The following is a 21,795-nucleotide window of genomic DNA, read 5'->3' as shown; positions in this document are numbered from 1 at the left end:
ACTGGGGTAGTGAATTTGTTTTGTGTTGATTGGGACACTTGTTGTTCTTATTCTTGAGTATTGGGTACAGTGCAAGGAGGTGTCTGGGGCATCCGAGGATGGGCTACCAATATCAACAAATTTCTTAATTGACGGCGGATGTACACACGAATCGTTAACTAAAGGGGGTCTAGATTGTAGATGTCTCTCTTCTTTGTTGCCAGTTTCATCTAATGGACACCCAGAGTTTTTGTTACTCAGATGTTTTTTCCCAGGTCGTCTACGCATTTCCCATGCCTTCATGGTCTGATATGCCGAGCGTAGGTCCACATGTCGATTGATTGACATGCTGTCTGAGAACCAGGCTTCTTTGAGTAACCTACCACTCTTGGAGGTGTCACTGGCAACCACCCTTACGTCGTCAAAATTAAATTTATGACCAAACTCCTCCATGTGAGTCAGTCTTTGGGAGTACTGCTCACCTCTTCTTATTGCCAGCTTGTGTTCCTGCATTCTTGTTCCGACCCTTTTGGAAGTTTCTCCCACATAATTGCCTGGACAGTCATTACAGTTAATCCTGTAAATGACTCCAGATCTCTCAACTATGGGGAGTGGGTCCTTTGGTCTCATAATGCAGGAACGCAACGTCCGGTCAGGTCTATGTGCAACCCTTACACCATAGGGTGCCAATAGTCTAGTGGTGGCTTCCGAGACGTTGCTAATGTAAGGGAGGGTAATACGAGTTGTCTATGATGGTGCCATCCCACTTGATGGATTTGGGGATGGTTTGGACAGAGTACTGTGGCGTCTGATGAATTTCATGGGGTACCCATTGTACCTACAGAGACGGAGGAGATGTTTTCTTTCCTCCATCCTAGCTTCGGCTGTACTGCAGTGGGAGTCCACCCTCTTGAAGAGGGTTCTAATGCAGCTGACTTTGTGGGCCACCGGGTGATTGCTGTTGTAGTGCAAAATTCTATCGGTGTGCGTGGGTTTGCGATAGACCCGGGTGGTTAAGGTCCCATCTGGCTGGCGTTGGACTAAGACATCAAGAAATGCCAGCCTACCCTGATACTCCTCCTCCTCCGTAAATTGCAGATCCACGCACACCGAATTGACTGTGGTCGCTGGCGCCTTGGAAATGGATAGGAATTCAAAAAAGGCAACACCTACCATGAGCGATGGCAGAATAACACCTTTGCTAGGCGGCCACACTGATCAGAGCCACCGAGACAGAGACATGCCTTCAATGGATGTACAGAAGATCAATACTTACAGCCGCCCCATTATGGGGGTGGTCACGTGCTCCCGGAGAGCGGCGTTACAGAAGACTGAAAGAGAGGCAACCGGATTGAGAGTCGCACCAGGTGGCATGAAGGAGGAGCATGGAGGATGCGATATGCTGGGAACAGTGGGGGGAAATAAAATTGTGGATGAGATTGGTGGCAAGGATTGTGGGGGGATTGAAGGAGTGACAGGATTGAAGAATGCAAATGAGTGCGATGCGTGCCGGAGGAGTGGAGGAGAGAAACGTCCCAAGGAACACAGAAAGAAGAATCAATATATGACTCAGGAACTAAAGGGAGGGAGGAAGTGGGTGGTTGTGTGGATGTAAGTAAGAGCTATAAGAAAGAATCACTGAAGGCTGTAAGTGAAGCAAGGATTAGTCGGCCTGGACCTGTTACAAGGTCCATGCGTAGAGTTTAGGCGTGGCTATGCTTGTAAGCAGGTTTCCTCACTAGCTAGCTTGTATTCTGACAATGATGGCAGGTGCTAGCCATTGAAAGCTAGGTGGATGTAAGTAAGAGCTAAAAGAAAGAATCACTGAAGGCTGTAAGTGAAGTAAGGATTAGTTGGCTTGGACCTGTTACAAGGTCCATGCGTAGAGTTTAGGTGTGGCTATGCTAATAAGCAGGTTTCCTCACTGACTGGCTTGTATCCTGATGATGATGGCAGATGTTAGCCATCGAAAGCTTGATTTTATTTATTAAAACCTTGGTGTTTTACTTCCTGGTGATCGCTTTCCTTTTTTACTGAAATGTATGTATCCAGGAATCGCTATTCTTCAATTTTTAATGTAATATATATATATATATATATATATATATATATATATATATATATATATATATATATATATATATAAAAAAAACCTTTAAGAATAAGAAATACTGGATTCATCTCTGTGTTGATTTCATGAAATGACTAGATCCTTCTTGGTTTTTTAGAGATCATATATTAATTCAGTGGTAGTTGCAGGGCTTTTTTTGTCATAGAACGCCCAGAATGGAGTTCTGGCACCTTTTTGGGATGGAACCTTGTAGGGTAGGCAAGGCGGGTTGTATAATGTGTGTGAGTTCCGGCATCTTTTTTTTTTTTTTTTTACAAAAAAAGCACCAGGTAGTTGTATCCAAAATTTGATTCCATTAACAGTGTTGAGTTATCCACACACTGTTCCTCTTGTTTGTTATCTATTGATACACATTTCTCTTTATCTCTCTCTTTTCTTTGCTTCATGCTATACTATTTCCTTTCTTTATCTCTACTGAATCTTTTGTTTCTGTCATTCCACCTTTCAGTCACTTTCCCATCCAGCCTTTTCTTAACCAGCATGCCTCCATTTCTTTTGCCTGCTTCTCTCTCTCTCCCATTAAGTTATTTAATTTTTCCCTGTTAGGGATTTCTTCTTTTCCTCATTATCTTATAATAATTCTCCCTAAGATGCTATCTAGATACAAGGTCTCTAGTGCAAATAAGTCAAAGATATTGTCCAGGTATGCCACTTTCCTTCCTTAGGGGACTTTTCATGGTAAATAAAAAAAGAAACAAGCAGTGGGATTAGGAAGGGGAAACTACAACAATGATAAATAGAAGATGAAAACCTCTGCTCATCTATTGAATTCTGTAAATATGGGAGTGTAGCTACACCATAGTAACCACATCTGGAAGTACCCATTGTTACTTCCTATTGCTTTCAATTTTTAAAAAGTTATTTCTAAATAAACACTAGATTTGTGTCTTTCCCTTTCTCCCATGCTTTTGGGCTTTATTTGTTTACATTTGCCTCTTTTAGAATGTAGCTAGTCTAAACCATCAATCAATCAATCAATCAATCAATCTGTCTGTTTGTCTGTTTGTCTGTCTCTATCTCTACTTCTATCTCTGTCTCTACTTCTATTTCTATCAACTATCTATCTATCTATCTCTATCACTACTTCTATCTCTATTATCTATCTATCTATCATCTATTGGCTTTTACATCACTGATGTTATAGTCATTAACATAGTAGCAATACTATTATTAATTATAAAATTAAACACAAGAACAGTTGTCCATAATACATACATCACTGATATTATAAGCATTGACTCTGGATTGGAGAAGCAATGGAGTATCTGGAGGTATGGAACATCTGGATTTTTCTGCCTCATGTTTGGCTTTGTAATTCATCTGAAATGCAGAATAAGCAATGCCATAAAATGGGATAACATGGAAAAACTTGAATTACAACACTACCATTCATTGCTAACAATAGATCTGAACAAGACAACGGATTCAAACGTTTCAATTCAAATATTTCAAAAGCAAACCATAGTTAGCCATTTGTTTCAACAACATGAATGTGCATCTTTAGAATGGATCAGTATAAATCATCTGGAATAACATATGTCTTTCATCCAGACAAAACAGTTTGCTTGCTTTCCTATGATGCAACTTCCTCAATAAGAACGTTAAAAGATTGATAAAACTTTCAGGGTATAGAGCAATTTAGGATGGTATTTGGACATGCTATCATTAAGATATGAGACAGTTTGGTGCAATGGTTAAGGCATCAGAGTAGAAAGCAGGAGATTGTGAGTTCTAATCCTGCCTTAGACTCAAAGCCAGCTATGACTATGAGCCAGTCACTCTCTTTCTCTCAACCTTAAGAAGGAGATAGGCACAAATTACTTCCGAAAATATTGCCAAGAAAACTGTAGGAATTAGTCCAAGCAATCACCAGGATTCAAAAAAATCTGATTCAAAGGCATAACAATAACCATCCAATCATTAAGACTGTTTGCTGGAATCGAGCGCATGACACACATACCCCTTACTTTGATATCTTATCTGTGTGAGATTTAGCTTACTGTTCTGTTAATAGAAATCGTATATGCAGATACAATGGGAGGAAGCCAATTTTATTCCCCTAGTAGTCTCATCACTCCTTCTCAAAATCAGATGTTGTCGGTGTACAGAGGAGAAGGAAGAAAAAGAAATTCCTTCTTACTGCTAGAAGTCTGGCTCCACCTTTCAGTTTACTATAATTGGTAAACATAGTAATACAATGTCAGTAAAAGTAGGCTTTTGTGCTTTAAGCTTTCTTTTTTTTTACTATAGGACTTAAGACATGAAACTAAACATGTAGAGCCGAGGTGGCACAGCAGTTAGAGTGCAGTACTGCAGGCCACTTTAGCTGACTGTGTTCAGCAGGTCAGCGGTTCAAATCTCACCGGCTCAAGGTTGACTCAGCCTTCCATCCTTCCGGGGTAGGTAAAACGAGGACCCAGATTGTTGGGGGCAATGTAAATATATATATATACATTGCTTACTGGTGTACACCGATTAGAGAGTGCTTGCACTTAAAGCCATATATAAGTCTCATAAATAAATAAATAAATAAACCACCATATTGAAAAATATGCCTGGATAAGTGGAGAGTGAGATTCTTCCTGGACCTAACTCCATCAATTTCTTCCTATATACTTCTCCACAATATCAGATTCCTAAAATGACGCAGTCCCAAAACCTCTGTTGGAAACTAACTGTTGCTTATTCAATAGGCAATAATCTACTATATAATGCAGGGGTCCTCAACCTTGGCAACTTTAAGACTTGTGGACTTCAACTCCCAGAATTCCTCAGCCAGCAAAGCTGGCTGAGGAATTCTGAGACTTGAAGTCCACAAGTCTTAAAGATGCTAAGGTTGAGGACCCCTGATATAATGCTTCAATAAACAGAATATATACGTTTCTTGGTCAACCATGAGTTGTTCATTTGCCCTTTCATTGTTAAATATGCAGCATTATGACTGGAAACATTTTATCACACAAAGCTTCATGAAGTATAAAGTCAGACAGGAACTCATTCTTTAACTTGCAGGTCACTTACATCGCTTAACTGTTTGGTATTAATCTGTGCTTGTACCAAAACAGGGGAATCCGCCGCCTGAGTGAACTTAATCTGATCTGGAGGTTTCTTATAGACAACCTGGGTGAAGTGAAAGCAAAGCATAATGAACATTTAGGCTGCAGTACTGTGGTCTTCATGGTATGTTTTGTATCTGGAATGATAGCAGATTTTAATACAATATATCTGTTGCATCTAGAATACGTTCTCTCAACACGCATTAAGATTAATCAAGGGAAGAAATAACAGTGGGAGGGAATCAGTGCTCTTTGTCTTGGGACCACTTCTGAATCCGTTTCATTGTCCAGGCAGATAACGACTGCCAAACCAGAAGCTAGCCAGAGGTTTGCTAGCCAGATGTTTATAATTCTGGCATAACAAGATATGTCATGTACAAATGCCCCACTTCTAGCTATAGTTAAGGCATCTTACCTTTTTTGCAAACTCAGCCATGGCTTTTGGCAGTGGCTTGCTCTCCAAGCTTGTTTCAATTTAGTTTCTGAACGTTTTGTTACCAGGCTAGAGATCATCATCAACCATGGCTTATTTTGCAGGGTACAATAAGCTCTACCATGGTAAGGCTAAGGCTATTGTGCAAATAGCAATATGCTACACATATAGTAGCATGAGCTAAATCGAAATGTATTGCAAGTCACCCTCAACTTACAACAGTTCATTCAGTGACTGTTCAAAGTTACAGTGGCACTGAAAGAAAGTGACTTAGGACCACTTGCCACACTTACGACCTTTGTAGCATCCCTATGATCATGTGATCAAAATTCAAATCCTTGGCAACTGGTTGTTCATATTTATGACAGTTCCTGTGTCACTTTTTGCAACCTTCTGACAAGCAAAATCAATGGGGAAGCCAGATTCACTTAACAAATGTTGCAATAAAGGTCGTAAAATAGGGGAAAACCCACTTAACAAATGTCTCACTTAACAACAGAAATGTTGGGCTCAGTTGTAGTCCTAAGTCAAGGACTACCTGTATTTTCTGCAATTCTGAAAGCTTTCAGCCTATTATAGTCATGGAAAGATCAAAATATATGAGACGCTCAATTAAGGAGATGTTGAATAACTGTGACTTATTTACTATTCAGTATGTGAACTATTCTTGATCCAGCCCTTACAGATTGTCACTTAAGTGCGTTTGTGAGTGAGTGCGCACAGTATTAAAGATGATTATTTCCATCACCATGTCCAATTCTACAGCAAGTAAATTGAATTTATATAAGGTTTTGCTTGAGAAATTATGCATGTGATCCAAATACATGTTAACCACTAGATGTCATGAGCTTCCTATAAATTAATATGATGATGTAAGATGTTAGAATGATACCACTTGAGGACAAACTACACATTATATGCAAATGAACTTTTTTTTTTAATTAATACAAAGCAACCTCTGCAGGTTGCAGTTTTTAGCTAAGACCAAGTAGATAGCATAGGCTATAAAGAGTTCGATTCAATGTTTTTTTTTCTCATTTCTCTCCTTTATTCAAAATCCCAATTCTTCAGTATGCCTGTTGGAATAATGGGACTCAGTGATGTGATCCTAAGTCAACATAGACCAAGTCTCTTAAATAGAAAGCAGAATAAATATTTCAATAGAAGATAGCTTTTTTCCACTTCTGTGAAATATTAAAAAAAACATGACTCAACCAGTAGTCAGATTTACAGTAAGGGGTCCCTGGTGCTCTCTGAGCTTGCTTGTTTTCTGACAGACCTTTCATTACCCAAACTAGGTAACATCATCAGTGCTAGCCCTGATGATGTTACCTAGTTTGGATAATGAAATGTCTTCCAGAAAACAAGCAAGCTCAGAGAGCGCCAGGGACCCCTCATTTCAACCCTGAGCTACAAATAGTCGGATTTATGTCTATGTTTTCTTATGCGGGTGCAGTATTTGTCTATCTTCAAAACTCATTTTATCATTTGGCCATTCAAATTGCTTTAAACAAGTTTCAAAAGGCACGCTTTCCTCCCCCCTCCCCCACATCTGAGGTTCTGAGCCGTACACAAATACAAGATTTCACGGCAGCTCTTACGTCTTTGCACTTGTCCAGCTTCTTCTGGACTTCATATTCTGGAGTCAAAGTCTGGGGGAAGTAGCAGTTAGCCTTTTCCTCTTCGTAGTCGGCTTTGTAGTTTTTCTAGAGAAACAATAAGGGATCAGTAACCGTAACAAATCAGCGAAGCCGGATTGGGGAGCTAGAACTCATACTCACGTCGCTCGTCATAGCGCCAACCTTCATGCAATGTATCTGATAGGGGTCCTCATGGGTGCCTATGTACCGGCCCAAGACGTTGGCTATGTAAGGCTCTTTGTATTTGACCTGGAAAAGAATGCCAGCAGTTTTTTATAAGAAACTGCACAACTTTCTCTGGAACACGTTAAAGAACTACTTCTATCACACTTACATCACTAAAGTCTTTCAGGACATTGTCGATTTTGTACTTTGGAGTCTCACAGTAGTTTATACTTTTCGCTTTGGCTTTCTCGTAGGCTTCCTTATATAATCTCTGCCAGAAAAAAAAGAAAAAAGAATATAAAGTATTACAGAAGTATTAGTGTAAGGGGAACCCAGAAAAAAAACTCTTCTGCTGATTATGATGCCATCAAACCTGTGCTGTCTTCAAAAATGAAGCAAGCTGGTCTAGAATGCAAATCTTTATTGTTCATTATTTATCTTATCCAAGTTATGAACACTGTGAAAGCAAAGCCTTTCTGGATCAAATGTGAAAAAAGGAACATTCTACTCAAAGGATGTTTTATAGTCTACACTGATCTAACCAATTTGCTGATTAAATTTTGCATTCTCATAACAAGACAAGAAGTTACCGAACAAACCTATTACAGTAATAAAGAAGCCTAATTTTAAATAACAAATAATGATGAATTGTTGAAACTCTGTTTTATCAAATCCATCCCTGGAAAACAAATTGCATACTTACATCATTTACATTATTTGCAACAGCTTTTAGATGCCTGAGCATTGGATTCTCAGTTGCTGGAAGTACATTATAATCTGCTGAACCTTTGGCTTTTTCATAATCTTCCTTGTATTTCACCTAGAAGAATTAAGGGAAAAGATTTTAATGCGTTTTCCAATTTTACAATATGATTTTGTAACCTTTTTATTTGGGCTTTTCGCTCAAAGATTTTTTTAAAAAAAAAACATTGGAAACATTCATATACTATTCTAAATCAAACACATTTGAGGCTCTTAAGAGATGCCATCTCGTCAATTAGGAAAACAGGTTCAACTGGAAAATGCTATTTGTACCTCATACTTGGCAATTGTTCCATAGTCAAAAAAAAGGCCATTGCTGATAAGCTGATGAAATATAACTGGAATGTATTGTGCTTTCGAGGGTTATAGCAAGTACCTTTTTTGTTAGCAAAATACCTTTTCGACTTCTATTATCTCTTCTGCTAAACTTGTATTACTAAATCTGAGAAAGATAGTAATGCACTCAAAAATGAAGTGAAGGACATTCCATTCTCATAGATCCAAGTCTATTTGTTAGCAGTGTTACACTATTGGGGGACATGCACAGACACGCGCGCGCACACACACACACACACACACACACACACCCCAGCAGAAAAAAGGAAGATAATTTTCATCATTTCCCATATGGCCTAGAAAAGTAGGGTTGTCACTAAAGTGGAAAACAGAAATAAATGAAAGTTCTCTCTTCCACCAACAAAAGTTTCCATTGGATCACCAACATAAGGAACAAAGGAATTCAGTTTTTGCAGAACTCCTTTGTTAAGTTAAAATTTTCTTGAACAATGTCAAAACCTAACAGATGCATCCAAGTCTGACTTAATGGTGCTACACATTAAACTTTCTTTGACCACCATAACGAGATGAGGCTGCACAATATATGTGGAATACCAGCTGTATAAATGAGCGGGTCAAAAAGAGTACAATTCCAGCTGTGACTATATGAACAAAGAACCATGTGTTAATGTACATGTGTTAATGTCACAAGCACACACAGGGGCTTTGTTCAGTGCCATCTTCACTTCTTGACCCCTCCGGCATTGCTATCCATGATACATTTTCAATTTAGACAGAAATGCCTTCCTTCCAACTCAACTCATATGAGATGACTAAAAGCTTTGAACAAGCCCTATTTTGGATGGGATTTTCTTTGCATGTAAAATGAAATGATCAGAAGATTCCAAGCACATTATGAGTCGCAGCATCGCCTGGTCTCTCCAATGGGTTCAATTTAAACACATAGCTATAGCTAGACATATTCCCATACCTTACTGGCAGCAACTCCAGCATGCTTATTAACTGCATACTCTGGTGTTTCTGTCTGCATGAAGTAGATTTGGTCTTTCTTAGATTCCCAGTCTTCCTGATATTTTCTCTGCAAACAGCAGAAAGTGCAAGAATGTACAGCTCAAAATTGGAATTTTATTAGAAAGGCAAGCAGTCACTATAAAATAGGGGAATAGAGAAAGGGAGAAAAAAGCAAACACAAAATGGCATTTTGATATTCCTTCTTACTGTGCTCAAGTTGTCAGAGTTCATTTTGGCAACTGCAACATCATAGCATGGTGTTTGGCTCCATTTGCCCTTCTTCTTTTTATAGTCTTCGTGATAGTTGTGCTATAACAAACAAGATATAAATATTGGACTTTAGATAAACTACTTAAGAAAAAGAAATATATTAAAATAGATTTGCTTTCCAGCTGAAAGTAAACTATTGCAGTTTAGTTTTTAGACTCTTCTAGTTTAACAATGTTTGAATAAAAATTAATTGCTCTATAACTTTCAAAAACATTCTCAGAAGAATAGAATAGAATAGAATAGAATAGAATAGAATAGAATAGAATAGAATAGAATAGAATAGAATAGAATAACTTTATTTCACCAAGTGTGATTAGACACAAAAGGAATTTGTCTCCAGAGCAGAAGCTCTCAGTGTATCCATTATGGAAAATCTTCCCAGAAAAATCAATCTGGTGCCTATCTCCTACCTGCTTTCTGATGTCAAATATAACTAATGCGGGGAAAAAAGGTCACATAGCATTCCATTAAAAATATAGCACTGAATTTAGTAGGTTTAAATTTATGATTGGGTAATACATTATGAATACATTAATAATGAATAAAATCTAAATATATCTAAATATCAGGTTTATGAGTCATACTTCATGGATCTCATTGTGTTAAATGCCTATTTCTCACCCGTCAATTTTTTTTTTTTTAAAAAAAAATCTTTATCAGGCATTATTTTACATGGAATGAGAAAAGGTTTATCTAAAATTAGAAAGGGGGATTTATTTCAGCCTCACCAAAACAAAGTGTCTTTAAAGGCTCTTTCTATAAATGAATTACTCTAGTTAAAACACAAACAAAAATTAGTTACACAAAATGTGCCAGGAAAAATTTCAACAATTAAAAGTACAAGAAATGCCTTCACCATACCTAGCCCAAAGTATAAAGGCCACCCTCCCCCCCCCCAGAAAACCAAGGATGTTGTCCTATTAAACAAATCTAAGATAAGGTATACACAAATGATAACTTGCTAAACTGATTCTATATATGTAAATTTCCACATGAAGAAAAATATGGAAGAAACAATGCTTAAAGCATTGGAGCAGCTGCCATCTTAGAATGGATGGGAAACAAGAATTAAGAATGCCGAACCTCAAGCGACTCATTGAAAGCACCTTTTAGCAAGATCCATAGCTAAATTTTGGGAAGTTCTTTCTTCATAAGCAAAAATGAACTTCTGAACTTACACGATACATTGCAACAGGTGACAAAAGTATTCAACTCTCTGCTGTCCATTGCTCCGATGCTAACCCCTTTACCTCTGTTCTCAACCACTAGAAAGGTGGAGCTGTGAAGTAGTTGCCAGCGACAGTAGGCTAAAAACACCATTCTTGGCTTTCCACAGTAGAAAGACCTCTTGAACAGCCTGTGGAATCCGGGGCAGCCTCATACTTGGTATTATCTGGGCTACATAGATGTTCTAATAAATGATCCAATATACTGTAGGTCAGCCCCAATAGATAGATCAGACCAGCAAATCAACTCCACAGGAAGGAATTGGCATCTCAATACTCTAACTGAGATTGGCTATAATAGCAGGGTCTTGCAAGTCTGATTGTGATCTTCCTCCTCCTCCTTCACCACCACCACCACCACCACCACCACCACCACCACCACCACCAGTGAATTAGGGAGTTATCTCCTTGAACTTCATCCAAACGTTATTTTGCTTTTCTGGACTTAAAAAAAAAATCATCTCTTCTTGCTTCTGTAACATTTCCTGCATTTTCCATTAAGGTCAACTTCCTTACTCCACACAACACAGTAAAATCTCAGCTTTGGCCATCCAGCCAATTCTAACATAAATTTATAAATCACCACAAGACTGCAAGGTTGTAGGCAGGATTGCCTCTTTTTGTAAAGTTTACACACACATCCTTAGGTTCTTCACTGGGGCCTTTATGAGAGATTCCTGCCACACTTATATTTCAGTGGTGGGTCTCAAATCATAGAACAGCTTCCGGTTGAATTTAGGTCGGGTCAATTTATTTCTTTGTTGTTGGTTTGTTAAATGTATATGACGCCCATCTCCACGAAAAGGCCACTGGGTCCGTGTTATGATTTAAGAGCAGGCTTTAAAATAACTCTAAATTGGATTCTATTGTATTCAGAAAATTAAAAGTTACCTAGAGATGGAAAGGAAGTGAGCAAAATATGAAATTATCAGTTAATCAATAATAAGCAATGGATTGGTTGGCTGATTTTCTTTATGCTAACTCAGGTGGAAAGATAGAATGGGAAAGAGAAGCATTATTGTGAAATGGTTGGGATAGCAAGGTGCAAGATTCACCTGTAAAGGGCACTGGTATTTTCCCCCTCCTTGTAAGATATTTTAGAGATCCCTGATGACTGTCCTGCTCTCAGCTCAGGTGAACGTATTATAATGAATTCTGTCACAAAATACTCACATCACTGAGCTGTCGAGTAACTTTCTTGGCAAGCTCCACATCAAGTGGGTCAGGCACAGAAGTGTATTTCGATTTCTGCTCAGCGTGTCCTTTTTTGTAAACAATCTGAAATCATCAGGAAAAAGAGGCCTGGTTATTTAAACAGGCATATCTATTCTTGCAATCTGTCTCAATAGGAGTTAATTTTCATGGAAGCAAAATATACCTCTGTTAATTTAGCATAGTTATTTTAGGATTTTATGCCAGGAATAAAACAAGGTAATCAGAGGAAGCAATTGTTTCGTTTGCTTGGCTTTAGGCATGCTAGGTGGTAAAATTTGCTCTTTACCACAACAAAGTAGCCATCTTTATAGAAGTTAATAAATTAAGAGCTAGTGTGGAAAGTTTCTACTGCACCATTTATTTTAATGCGCCCTTTATTTTAATGGCTCTGGTGTTGGTTGGATTAGAGAATAATACTTTCCCAAATTGGAACATTATTGCCTTCATTCCTTTGAATCAGACTCAGTTCTTAATAACTATAATCTTTTAGTTTTCTTGGCAGCATGGAGAAATGACTTGCTACTGTCTTCATTCCAGTTTTTTTCGACTTTTGTCTAACCTACAGTTCAAGTCCTAACCCAGATCCAACTCTGCTAGGCTTTTGAGATCACCCAATGTCAACTAGGTGCTGCCACAGATTTCTTCTCCATCACCTTCAATGCACCATCCATCCCATTCCAGTGCCTCTTCTATAGGCTAAAACATATAAGGAACGGTTGCTGGAATTGGGTATGTCTAGTTTATTGAAGAGAAGGACGAGGGGGGACATGATAGCAGTATTCCAATATCTCAGGGGCTGCCATAAAGAAGAGGGAATTAAGCTATTTTCCAAAGCACCTGAAGGCAGGACAAGAAACAATGGGTGGAAACTAATCCAGGAGAGAAGCAACCTAGAACTAAGGAGAAACTTCCTGACAGTGAGAACAATTAATCAGTGGAACAGCCTGCTCCAACACTGGAAGTTTTTAAGAAGAGACTGGACAGCCATTTGTCCGAAATGATGTAGGGTTTCCTGCCTGAGCAGGGGGTTGGACTAGATGACCTCCAAGGTCCCTTCCAACTTTACTATTATTATTATTATTATTATTATTATTATTATTATTATTATTATTATTATTGCTGTGACCTTGCCCGTGCCAAAGGGCAAGACAAATGTGCCTCAATCAGCCTTCTATCTCATTCTTGTAAAAGCCCTTTCAAGATTGTCCAGCTTCTAAACATTGTTCACCCACTAAACATTCTGATTCAAATCTAGATTCTTCTAATCTAACACTCTTAACTATTAGCTATGTCATGCTTGGGTGCCCTTTCCTACGGAGATTCTCAACCATCTAGGACATGGTTGTCCCAAAGGTGCTTTTCCGAAAAGCAACTGGACTTTCTTGGTTTTTGTTGAAAACATGTTTGCTTCTTCTTGGATGAGAAGTAAAACGATTTCCAAAAAAGTCCAGTGTCCTTTTGGAAAAGCATCTTTGGTTGCCCTTTCCCAATTACCCAGGTCCAGAACCAATGACCAGTCAGGATTTTGATACTTACATCACTGAGGGCCTTTTGTGCCTTTGCAACTCTCCTAAGTTCAGGACTGTCATCATAAGGATAGAAGAGGGATTTGTCTGCTTCCCACTCTTCAATGTAAGGTCTCTGAGGGAAAAGTAACCACAAAACTCATTGGGCCCAGGCAGGAAAGAAGCACCAGATAAACAGAAAAGGATCACACATTCTCCTAACCCAGGGGTAGGCAACCTTGGCTCTTTTATGACTCGTGGACTTCAACTCCCAGAATTCCTGAGCCAGCTGCTCAGGAATTCTGGGAGTTGAAGTCCACGAGTCATAAAAGAGTCAAGGTTGCCTACCCCTGTCCTAACCAGAAGTAGACCTACCTTACTGAACAAGGCTGTATTTTTTATAGCGTGAACAAGCTCGGGAGCATCAGGAGGAAGCAGGTACTTTTCCTTATTTTCTTCCCAGTTCTGTTTGTATAAAACCTATAAAGACAAAATCAAAAAAATACTGCATTGGTTGCAAGAACTGTAAAGAAGCTTCTCTTTTGCATCCAATTCTTCATAAAGTCTAACAATAGTCAAATTCACTTGCTAAGATGGTTGCCGATCCCACTCTTTCCTATACTGCTTCTGAACACCTCAGTGTTCCTTGATGTCTTTTATACATAACTGCCTAGCCTTGATTCTTCAAAATTATTGTTTAAACACACATAACAAAATCAAATTTCTACTGTGTTAAGCTGTTCTGTGAACGTATGCAGCCTTGAAAGGCAATTTTCTATATTCATTCACCTAACTGAACAAATGAGAATTTGCTAGAAAGACAATTTGTCAATCTTCTTTTTTAAAACCATCTCTCTGTGGTGAGTCATATCTCCAGTGTCCAATCTGATGACCAAGGTTGTTGATTGTGTCCTTGCTTCATTTTGTAGGGAACGGAAGTATGCTTTGGTCATCATAGCTGATTTCACAGTTTAGTGCCAATCCAGAAGGACAGGAAGTGACCATACTGAGACAAAGTATAACATTTCAAGACAATCCCTTGTGTGAAATGTGTGGTTTATGCAATTTAGAATAGGGAGGATCAGCACAAGTGTTATCATAGTCTACACATAGGTTGGACATATCAGGCATATCAGTTCCTTCAGAACTAAGCTGCATCATCATCATCATCATCATCATCATCATCATCAAGTTGGAAGGGACCTTGGAGGTCATCGAGTCCAACCCCCTGCTCAGGCAGGAAACCCTACACCATTTCGGACAAATGGCTGTCTAGTCTCTTCTTAAAAACTTCCAGTGTTGGAGCATTCTCCGCTTCTGGAGGCAGGTTGTTCCATTGGTTAATTGTTATTAACCATGTAATCATGGTAAAATTAAAGTGTCAGGGAGAAATAGAATCACCAGTAACTTCCTTAGAGACTGCTTGGTAACTGATTCAGGCACATATTTCACTGTCTGGATAAATATTTCCTGGGGATTGAGGAGAATAAGATATTCTTTTGCACTTCAAGCGTTAAACTAAAATACACAATGTGACTTAGATTGCTTCACCTGGAAAAACTGAACATCTGAATGTGATGCTGTCAGTGGCTCCAAGCAAACCAGTTTTGCCTAACCCAATATTTTCTGGGCACATCGGCTTTCAATTCCCACCCTTCCTGATTCAAAAACCATAATGATTGCAGATCATGGAACTGTATGAAAGGAAAAGATGTGAAAAGGATACCCATTACAAGGGTAGTAAAAAATGTGGTAGTCATTGTTTAGCGACTACAGTTGAGACCGGCACCTCAGTCCTTAAGCAAAGCTGTTGCTAAATGAAACCACTTATATTATGCTTATAATTTTATTTCAGCTTTCCTTTGCTGTACAGACCTGCAAAGGTCAGAAAGAGAGGATTGGCCATACAGTTACTTTTTCATCACTATATCACAACTGCAGTGGTTGCTAAAAGGGACAGTCACTGAACAAGGATTGCCTTTATAACTCACCAGAAATGCATAAACTTCTTTTCCATTGGAAAGTTGGATGACAAGTGACAAAGCACATATATTGTTGGTTTGTGTTAGCAGGTTTCTCTCATAATTTATCCAGAAATAAAGTAAACCATTTGAGCTGCATAAGCACCACCTAGGGCAGTGGTGGCGAACCTATGGCACCGGTGCCAGAGGCAGTACTCGGAGCCCTCTCTGTGGGCACACATGCCGCTGCCCCAGCCTCACTTCCCCCACAACCCCCTCCTCTCCAGCAGCCCCCCTGAAGGAGAGTCGCCCCTGAGCGGGGCCCACGCGGAGCAGCGCAGCCAAGGACATGGCAGCCAGGCATATAGACAAGACTCTGCTCTCACACCCCATCATGCACAGTTGATGCTGCAGGGTGTGGGCAGAGGGCGTGACCACCATAGCGCTGTTGGGCTGCCTGGGCAATCTGTGGCGGGCCCTGGAGGTGGTGAGTGGCCCTGCGGGCAGGTGGGGTGGGGATGGCGGGCGGGGCAGGAGTGGGGCAGGGGGTGGAGCGGGGGTGGGGCCAGTTTTTGGGCACTCGGTCTCTAAAAGGTTCGCCATCACTGACCTAGGGTTTTGGGGGTTTTTTTCTTTACAATTCTCATTAATTTGTACATCACAGGATGACTTACCTTGCTGACTTGCTGAGAAACTTTCTTTGCATGCTCAATGTCCCTTGCTTTTTCATCCACGTGGCAGTCGGTTCGAGCTGCCTCCCCAGCCATGCGATACTTAACCTACAGAAAATACATATAGGCTATACAGTATAGAGAACTGTAGTAAATCATTGCTTTGAAGATTGAAAATAGAGCCAAAACAAACTGAAATCAAATGATCACTTAATTCATGGGATTTCTTCAAGTTTATTTAATATGCATTTTAAAAGAAAAGGGTGCTAGCTTTTGGAAAAGCTCTTGGGGTGTGTGCATATCCCAGGGTTTGGAGATGACTGGAAGGGTGTTCTTATGCCGAGAGAGAATCCACCCATAAGGCCAGCTATCAGGTGTGAAGAATCAAGGCCACACATTTAGTTCTAATCAAGCTAATTTATTGCTCATGCCTATACACAGGAATCTAGTCATCTAACAGTCAGCACTAAATTAGTGCTAGATAAGGGCCAACAGAATTCAAGGGAGGCTGGACTTGGATCACTTGTGGCAACCTAATGACTCCAAGCTGATTCCTCTCTTGACTCTGCCCCCAGTCTCTGCTGCTTCTTCTCCTACACCAGCAGCTTTCATGCCTGCAGTATTTTTCAGAGAATCAAGAACTGTAATTATAACCCACAGGTATGTAGTAAGAAGTCTCAAATTTCTGGCTTGAAGCAGAGTCTGCAGTTTCCTTTGCCAAGGATCCAGCAATATTTATATCCTAAAGTTCCAGATTGGCTTACTGTAATATTATGAGTGAGCTTCTGACTAAAATTAAAACAGTATCATCTAGTCATGGTTTCTTCTTCCTGATCCTTACCTCACTCAGCTGGTCCTGGACTTTCTTGATTCTCCGAAGTTCAGGAGTATCTGTTGTTATTCCACATGGTTTTCCTTTTTCTTTTTCAAATTTTTCCTTGTACTTTTTCTGGGAGCAGAGAAGATAGCAAAATGTAGATCTATTTTTGGCATGTCAAAGTGTTAGGGTTAAGAAGCTCTGTAGAAATGCCTTTACGTTTCAAGCTTTAACGTATTTCTACAGATGGACACATCCGAATTAGATAAACTGTTTCAATTTCAAATCCCACAGTTCCTTACAATTTGCCAAAAAGGCTTGATTGTAGGTAGTCCTCAACTTACAACAGTTCATTTAGTGACCATTTGAAGTGACAACAGCACTGAAAAAAGTGACTTATTAGCATTTTTCACACTTATGACCATTGCAGCATCACCATGGTCATGTGATCAAATCTCAGAGCTTGGCAACGGACACTTATTTATGACGGTTGCAGTGTCCCGGGGTCATGTGATCACCTTTTGCGACCTTCTGACAAGCAAAGTCAATGGGGAAGCCGGATTCATTTAACAATCATGTTACTCATTTAACAACAACAGTGATTCACTTAACAACTATGGCAATAAAGGTCAAAAAATGGGGCAAAATTCACTTAACAAATGTCTCACTTAACAATAAAAATTTGGGTCTCAATTGTGGTCGTAAGTTAAGGACTACCAGTAATAGGAAACAGACTCCATAAAATCTGGGGACATCAAATTGGTGTGTGAGTAGGGAGTATGTATGTGTCTGCATATATACAAACATAGATATATCTCCATGCATAGTTGGATGAAAGTTTAATTTATATATAAATTGCATAATGTTCTGATTAAGGGACATTTTTTTTTCCAAACTTACAGCCCTACAGATCAGCTTTGGCTTTCTCTGAATATACTGAATTTATGCTTTGAGTACAAAACACATACACACGCTCACATGTAGATATGGTGAATTAGGTTGTTTCATTTAATCAAAGAAGTTATGGTCTGAATAAGGAAAGAGTATAAACTTGAACTTTTTCAGACCATTATTCTAAATATTAAACTAAGCTTTGATTTTTTTCTGACGAGCTTACTCTGGAGACCAGGATTCCCAGCTTCCCCACATGCTACAGTAATTGACAGTTTTTTATTTTAGGATCTTTTTTAAAAAACAAATTGCTGAAACTCCTTAAAATGGGATTAAACTGCTTTGAATTTGAGAAGACGCAAATTTCTGACTCACCTCGCTGAAGAGCTTTTGCATTTTTGAACTGTGATCCAAGTAAGGTGTCAGAAACTTAGATGTATCCACTTTTTTCCGTACAACTTTTTTCCTGACAGGATGGGAGGCCTTGTGAGAAGTGTCTGTGGTTTCCGGAGGTTGTGTACGTGATGTTGTGGTTTCATAAGTATGCGTTCTTGTTTCTGAAGGATGCCCGCTTGTTTCTGAAGTATATCTTGTTGTTACTGTGTGCGGTGTGGAGCCAGTTCTGTATGTGGTCTCAGTGTACTCCGTAATCACCTAAGAATTGGAAAGGTGTTTCAAATTTATCTCCCAACTTAGCATTCGTTTTAGAGCCTTTTAAGTTGATACCTTTGGAGTTAAAATTGTCTATATTCCTGATAATCTTTTGAAAATCAGTGCAACTGAGATACAGAGGACTTTGTTCGGAACTAGATTTTGACAATTTCAAGAAGGTTTTCAAAGTTAGTAATCTACACCCCACAATAGATTATATGAATGATTTATTTGGATAACTTTTTTCACCATACATCAGAGGTCCCCAAATTTGGGGGCACCAAGGACCGGTTCCGTGGAGAGGAATTTTTCCATGGATTGGAGAATGCATGGTTTTGTGTATTGCCTGCTTGTTCGTGTGGACCGGTTGCTGGCATGCTGCGGCCCAGTACCAGTCCATGGACCGGGGGTTGGGGGGCCCTGTCATACATCATTTCATATGTTTGTGCAATGTATAAAAGTACACATTTAAGTTGAGTCTTCACCTATCCTCAAGACAAATGGTGAAGGCAGAAAGTTTTGAAAATTAGGGAATAATGGAATAGTTGTAGAGACTATGCAAAGAATAGTTCATACTGTTTGTTTTATCTGTATGACTACTGAGAGACTACTAACTGAGTCATACAGATATTGCATTCAAGAATATCATATCCTGATATTCTTGAATTCAGGTTGGTCCGTATGACATATTGCATCTATTTTTCTGAACTGAATCAGCCACGGGTTCTAATTAAAAAGTATATTAAAAGTATTGCCAGAAGTAACAAACACCAAATGTTTAGAGTAAAATAATCTTACAGTATTTATCTTCAGGTTGCTAGTAACATTTATGACAACATCACCCTGGGCAGAAAAATCTTCTTTCAAAGATGAACAAGAGGGACAATATGTGAATTATTTATGCAACTTGGACAAGAAACAAAAACAAGAAAATGACATTGGACATTCCAAAGTGAATTACATCAGACAAATGAATGGAATGAATGGATGAAAGGAATGTTTCCTTTTGAGATGGGATAGGTGTGTGAATCAGGAAGAAAAAAAAAAGCAAAATGAAAAAGCTGAAGGACAGGGGTCTACAAACCAAATAGCAGTGTTACATTTTACAGTCCCATTACTATTGGAGCTATGAAACACACTAACAAAAGCTTGCAGGAAATATTCTGTACATCCATATTTACTCTCTTCTTAGCTGAGTTTTCAAGTTTTCACTTTCATTTAGCAACCTCTAAGAACTATTTTTTTTTCCTTATTTTCTCATAGATGGCCAAGATTTCAAGAGCAGAGGTATATATATACACACACACACACACACATTTTAGGCCAATCATACCATTCAAGCCAATCAAAAATTAGTCACCAATTTCAGTAGGATGCAGGTATCATTGTACATCTGCATCAAAAGAAAAGTAAGTGTTTTCAAAACATCTTAGTTAGTACTTTACAAACCATTGAGCATGTGGACAAGGGAAAAAGTTCAGTGCAGTTAAAGCTTGCTGCAAATTAAGGCAAATAAAGATAGGAGTAGGAAATAGTAAGTTAACTAAAACAAGCCTTCAACTCTTGCTGGAGGAAAAAAATCTGGATTTTCATTTATTTTTCCTTTCTCCTACAACTTAAAAAAAGAAAAAGAATAAAGGAATCAGGCAGGCAGAAAGCCACTAAGCCTTATTATACCAAGCTACATCTTTCTCCAGAGTCTTGAAAGAGATTATTCCATTTATGTAGATTAGACATAGGTGCAGGTGTTAACAACTACTGCACCCTCTAACCCCAAAATTCGTAAATCTGTCCCTTACCATCAAAAAACTGTCCACCATTGCATTAACAAGACACTCAAAGCAAGATCACCATTCTGTTATACACAGTAAGTTGTTGGTTGACTTTGTTCTTCTCAGAGGTTATTATTAGATTACTCAACCATGTAAAAAAATCTATTAAATTATTTTATATTATACACACACAAAATGCTGAAAAAGCATTAAATTCCACAAAATCAGATGTTTGGGCATAAAACAGAGGCTTTTACCTCATCTGGTTCACCCTCGACCTCCTCTTCTATGTAGTACTATAAACAAAGAAGAAACCTCATTATTTTTCACAAGGTCATTCATAAAAACACATCTGTTTCTCTTGAGGCAAAGAATAAAATCTCAGTCTGAAGAATGGAATGATTGGTAAGGATTTTCCATGGACAGTGCTCAAAGATTTAGCCGCTGGTAAGATCCACAGGCATTTTGTTCCATAAACGCCAGCGGATTTGTGATTGCCAATCCCTCATAATACTTAATGCTGTTAAAAATGTTATTTTTCCTTATATCATAAAGACGTAGCTTTTAAATGTTGTATTAGATCCAATTCAAGAATTCCAAGACTTCACATCTCCTGCCTGCACTTAAGGAATTTTGGACACCCATTGGCTTGTTCATACAATAATCTTTTAAAATTCGTGACTCCGTGGTGAGCGAACAGGATAAGTGAGTTCACAGATCACTAGCCCTAACCTGAAATCATGATCAAACACCACCTTTTCGCTAAATGTACCATTTTGGTTATTAAGGAAGGGGAGATAATCCAAAAGATCATTCTAATACCAATGCAAAAAGCAGGTAAATCCACAATATTTCCAAAGTGATACATTTGCAACCCGCACTGACAATCTTGCATTTAATTGTTTTCTTGTGAAAATGGCATTGTCAGAGAACTAAGGACCTCTTTAACAGGGAAAAGATTGTATTCATCCATGAATTCTTTTTAAATGAAATATTGTTATGTCCTAGGAACATTTGTCATGGACTAGTCATTTGAGTTTGCTACCTGACAGCCCTTGTAAAAGAAAGGCTTTAATAAAATGGCAACTTATGTATCAAAACATGATCATATCTTATTGGAATGACTGTTACACATTAAATATATATGTGTGTGTGTATATTTCTTAATTGGGGCTCTGCAAAGCTGCAGTGAGATCATTCAAATGGATGATTCAAATTTTGTTTGAAATGATTCAAGCCAGAACTGAAACATAGCCAACAATCTTCCAGAATTTCCCTCAGAACTGTTTATGCTTCAGGGTGTATTATCATATTTAACTTCAAGAAAGAAGAATTTAAGAAC

General features: G+C 38.7%; 1 protein-coding gene across 2 annotated transcripts in view; it reads right to left on the bottom strand.

The window, feature by feature from the left end:
* The window catches only part of LOC120304628 (nebulin-like), a 41,413-nt gene that overhangs the window by 12,849 nt on the left and 6,769 nt on the right, over positions 1–21,795 (bottom strand). Inside the window, exons 4-18 of one of the 2 annotated variants that reach the window (XM_039335447.1) lie at positions 20,711–20,749; positions 18,406–18,684; positions 17,164–17,271; positions 16,326–16,430; positions 14,066–14,170; positions 13,722–13,826; positions 12,144–12,248; positions 9,682–9,783; positions 9,434–9,541; positions 8,108–8,224; positions 7,574–7,675; positions 7,381–7,488; positions 7,201–7,305; positions 5,132–5,230; positions 3,326–3,430 (exon numbers count right to left, since the gene is read on the bottom strand). In XM_039335447.1, the coding sequence (XP_039191381.1) occupies positions 3,326–3,430; positions 5,132–5,230; positions 7,201–7,305; positions 7,381–7,488; positions 7,574–7,675; positions 8,108–8,224; positions 9,434–9,541; positions 9,682–9,783; positions 12,144–12,248; positions 13,722–13,826; positions 14,066–14,170; positions 16,326–16,430; positions 17,164–17,271; positions 18,406–18,684; positions 20,711–20,749 (1,692 nt within the window). The remainder of the gene's footprint in view (positions 1–3,325; positions 3,431–5,131; positions 5,231–7,200; positions 7,306–7,380; positions 7,489–7,573; positions 7,676–8,107; positions 8,225–9,433; positions 9,542–9,681; positions 9,784–12,143; positions 12,249–13,721; positions 13,827–14,065; positions 14,171–16,325; positions 16,431–17,163; positions 17,272–18,405; positions 18,685–20,710; positions 20,750–21,795) is intronic. The other variant, XM_039335448.1, reaches the window with a different exon arrangement.

Source organism: Crotalus tigris, unplaced genomic scaffold, assembly GCF_016545835.1.
Source record: "Crotalus tigris isolate CLP2741 ecotype Arizona unplaced genomic scaffold, ASM1654583v1 scf7180000017641.3106099, whole genome shotgun sequence".
In the NCBI taxonomy this organism is placed as follows: Eukaryota; Metazoa; Chordata; class Lepidosauria; order Squamata; family Viperidae; genus Crotalus; species Crotalus tigris.
This window is presented reverse-complemented; position numbering and strand designations above follow the sequence as displayed.